This window comes from Geospiza fortis, unplaced genomic scaffold (assembly GCF_000277835.1).
Source record: "Geospiza fortis unplaced genomic scaffold, GeoFor_1.0 scaffold395, whole genome shotgun sequence".
NCBI lineage: Eukaryota > Metazoa > Chordata > Aves > Passeriformes > Thraupidae > Geospiza > Geospiza fortis.
Genome location: NW_005054915.1, coordinates 28,288 through 32,353, shown reverse-complemented (window position 1 = coordinate 32,353; position 4,066 = coordinate 28,288). Strand labels below are relative to the sequence as shown.

General features: G+C 52.1%; 2 protein-coding genes across 2 annotated transcripts in view; one reads left to right on the top strand and one right to left on the bottom strand.

The window, feature by feature from the left end:
- The window catches only part of LOC102032751 (MAU2 chromatid cohesion factor homolog), a gene marked incomplete at its 3' end in the record, with an annotated part of 8,952 nt that extends 8,569 nt beyond the window's left edge, over nt 1-383 (bottom strand). The window contains exon 1 of the mRNA XM_031065602.1: nt 243-383. Coding sequence (XP_030921462.1) covers nt 243-383 — 141 coding nt within the window. The remainder of the gene's footprint in view (nt 1-242) is intronic.
- Nucleotides 384-1,818: 1,435 nt separating this feature from the next.
- Nucleotides 1,819-4,066, top strand: part of SUGP1 (SURP and G-patch domain containing 1) — a 17,219-nt gene continuing 14,971 nt past the window's right edge. Inside the window, 3 exon segments of the mRNA XM_031065601.1 lie at nt 1,819-1,825; nt 2,773-3,001; nt 3,636-3,739. Of these exon segments, the coding sequence (XP_030921461.1) occupies nt 1,819-1,825; nt 2,773-3,001; nt 3,636-3,739 (340 nt within the window).

Sequence of the window (4,066 nt, the reverse complement as noted above, 5' to 3'; positions counted from 1 at the left end):
CCCTCCGCCCGCGGGGCTCCGGGAGCCGGGGGTGGGGGGGTGCGCCCGGGGTGGGGGTGTGCCGGCAGAGTCGGGGGCTGGTGGAAACCCCTCCGTTAAATTCGCTCCTTTTTTTCCCGCAGCGGAGCCGAGTCGGGAGTTCGGGATGGATGCCCGCGTTCGTTCCCCGCTCGTTTTCCCCTAGGGAACCCGGGCTGCTGGTTCGGGATGCCTCCTCTGTTAAATTCCCCTCGTTTTCCCACAGGAAAACCGAGCCTGTGGTCCGGGGTGCTCTGCCCGTTATTTTTCTCCTCTTTTCCCCCAGGGAAGCAGAGCCGGTAGTTAAGGGAGGCCCCACTGATGATTTTTCCTCTCCTTTTCTCGCAGGAAACCCAACTGTTCATTCCCTCTCTCTTTTTCCATAGGAAAGCTGAGCTGGTGGTTCGTGGAGACTCCACTGCTGATTTTTTCTCCTTTTTTTTTTCTATTGGGAAGTTGAGTTTGGGATGATCCCACAGTTTATTCCTTCCCTTTTCCCACAGGGAGGGCAAGCCTTGTTTCAGGATGATGCCCGTGTTAACCTCCCCTCTTTTTCCGTGGGAAATACGAGCCTTGATTTGGGATGGTTTCCCCATTAATTCCCTCCCTTTTCCCACAGGGAATGCGACCCTCGATTCAGGATGACTCCTGTTAAATCCCACCTTTTTCCTTCAGGAAAGGTGCCCCTTGATTTGGGATGGTCCCTGATCATTCCCCCCTTTTTCCACAGGGAAGACCAGCCTTGGTTTTGGATGGTCTCTTTATGAATTCCCTCCTTTTCCCTCAGGGAAGCTGAACTCTGGATGGTCCCTACTCTAATCCTGCCTTTTTTCCTCAGGGAATGTGAGCCTTGATTTGGGGTGATCCCTGTTAAATCCCGCCCTTTTCCCTCAGGAAATGCACCCCTCATTCTAGACAATTCCCAAGCTAAATCCCGACTTTTCCCTTAGGGAAGGTGACCCTGGATTCAGGATGCTCCCCATGCTAACTCAGTCCTTTTCCTACATGGAATGTGGCTCTGGATTCGAGTTGATCCCTGTTCATTCCTGCCTTTTTCCCTCAGGGAATGAGTCCCTTCATTTGGCAGGATCTGTGTTAAATCCCACTTTTTTCCCCTCAGGTTTCCCTTGATTCCAGACAATTCCCGAGTTAATTCCCACTTTTTCCCTCAGAGCGAATGGCCGCTGATTCCTGGACAATTCCTGAGTTAATTCTCGCCTTTTCCCTCAGAGGGAATGCGGCCCTCATTCCAGATAATTCCCGTGCTAATTCCCGCCCTTTCCCCTCAGGGAATGGCCTCTATTTGCCGACAATATCCGTGCTAATTCCCACCCTTTTCCGTTAAGGAATGTGCCCCTGATTCCGGACAATTCCGGAGTTAATTCCCACCCTTTTCCCTCAGGGAACGCACCCCTCATTCCAGATAATTCCCATGCTAATTCCCGCCCTTTTCCTTCACAGGGAATGGCCCCTGATTCAGGAGAATTCCCAGGCTAATTCCCACCCTTTTCCCTCAGGGAGCACGGCCCTGATTCTGGATAATTCCCGTGTTAATTCCCGCCCTTTTCCCTCAGAGGGAATGCACCCCATATTCCGGACAATTCCCGTGCTAATTCCAGCCCTTTTCCCTCAGGGAATGCGCCCCTTATTCCAGACAATTTGGTGCTAATTCCAGCCCTTTTCCCTCAGGGAATGCGCCCCTGATTCCAGACAATTCCTGTGCTAATTCCCGCCCTTTTCCGTCATGGAGTGTGTGCCCCATATTCCGGACAATTGTGCTAATTCCCGCCCTTTTCCGTCATGGAGTGTGTGCCCCATATTCCAGACAATTCCCGTGTTAATTCCCATATTTTCCCACAGGGAATGTGCCCCTCATTCCAGACAATTCCCGAGTTAATTCCCGCCCTTTTCCCTCAGAGGGAATGGCCCCTGATTCCAGACAATTCCCGTGCTAATTCCCGCCCTTTTGCCTCAGGGAATGCACCCCTGATTCCGGACAATTGCCGAGTTAATTCCCGCCCTTTTCCCTCAGAGGGAATGGCCCCTGATTCCGGGTAATTCCCTGTGCTAGTTCCCACCCTTTTCCCTCAGGGAATGGCCCCTGTTTCCAGACAATTTGGTGCTAATTCCCATCCTTTTCCCTCAGGGAATGTGCCCCTGATTCCAGACAATTCCCAAGTTAATTCCTGCCCTTTTGCCTCAGAGGGAATGCGCCCCTGATTCCAGACAATTCCCGAGTTAATTCCCGCCCTTTTCCCTCAGAGGCAATGGCCCCTGATTCTGGATAATTCCCGAGTTAATTCCCGCCCTTTTCCCTCAGAGGGAATGGCCCCTGATTCCCGAGTTAATTCCCGCCCTTTTCCCTCATGGAATGGCCCCTGATTCCAGACAATTTGGTGCTAATTCCCGTCCTTTTCCCTCAGGGAATGCACCCCTGATTCCAGACAATTCCCGAGTTAATTCCCGCCCTTTTCCCTCAGAGGGAATGGCCCCTGATTCCAGACAATTCCCGAGCCCTTTTCCCTCATGGAATGGCCCCTGATTCCAGACAATTTGGTGCTAATTCCCGTCCTTTTCCCTCAGGGAATGCACCCCTGATTCCAGACAATTCCCGAGTTAATTCCCGCCCTTTTCCCTCAGAGGGAATGGCCCCTGATTCCGGATAATTCCCGAGTTAATTCCGGCCCTTTTCCCTCAGGGAATGCGCCCCTTATTCCAGACAATTTGGTGCTAATTCCGGCCCTTTTCCCTCAGGGAATGCGCCCCTGATTCCAGACAATTCCCGAGTTAATTCCCACCCTTTTCCCTCAGGGAAGGCGAGCCGGTGGTTCGGTGTGTCCCAGTCCAAGTCGGCCAAGACGAGCGTGAACATCCTGCAGCAGGAGGAGCTGATTGCCCAGAAGAAACGGGAGATCGAGGCCCGGCTGGAGCAGCAGGCGCGGCAGAACTCCCTCAGCATCCCGCAGCTCCCGCTGCTCGGAGAGTACGTGGGCATCCCGGGAATCTGCCTGCCAGGAATGGAGGGGTTGGGAAGGGGAGCTGAGGGAGGAAAATCCCAGTTCTGGTGGGGCAAAGAAGGAAAATCCTAATTTTAATGGAGCAGAAGGAGGAAAAATCATGGTTTTGGTGGATTAGGGAGCAAAAATCCCAGTTTTGGTGGAGCAAGGGGATGAAAATCCCAGTTTTAGTGGGGCAAGGACGGAAAATCCTAATTTTAATGGAGCAGAAGGAGGAAAAAATCACCGTTTTGGTGGATTAGGGCGCAAAAATCCCAGTTTTGGTGGAGCAAGGGGAAAAAAATCCCAGTGTTAGTGGAGCAAGGGGATGAAAATCCCAGTGTTAGTGGAGCAAGGAAGGAAGATCCTAATTTTAATGGAGCAGAAGGAGGAAAAATCACGGTTTTGGTGGATTAGGGAGCAAAAATCCAAGTTTTAGTGGAGCAAGGGGAGGAAAATCCCAATTTTAATGGAGGAGGAAGGAGAAGTGGGATTCTTTTGGGAATTCAGTGGTAGGTGAGGAAAATGACCAGTTCCAGGAGTTCTTCCTGTCCCAAATCCCACATGGGAAGGGCGGGGAAGCTCCCAAATTCCAGCTCCTGTTTTCCTGTCCCCGCTCAGCGACGATGGCTCCGAGAGCGAGGCCTCCGTGTCCAACAAGTTTGTGAACGATGGGAGCTTCCTGCAGCAATTCCTGAAGCTCCAGAGGGAAAAATCCAATGCTGGTAGGTCCTTCCTTTCCCAGTCCAAACTTGGAGTTCCCAGGAGCTCTGTCCCCTTTGTTCTCCCCTCAGAAACTGCCCCAAATGCCCCCAAAAATTCTGGGAATGCCCCAGCTCCAAACCTGGGGAAGAAGCAGCTGAGGCAGACCTGGAGCCTCTCTCAGCCCAGACCCAGGATTCCCAGGAGGAATTTCCCTTCCTTCTCTCCTCAGAAAATGCCCTAAATCCCCCTAACAATTCCAGGAATACCCCAGCCCAAACCCCAGGATTCTCAGGAATAATTTCCTTTCATTTTCTCCACAGAAAAATCCCCCCAACAACTCCAGGAAT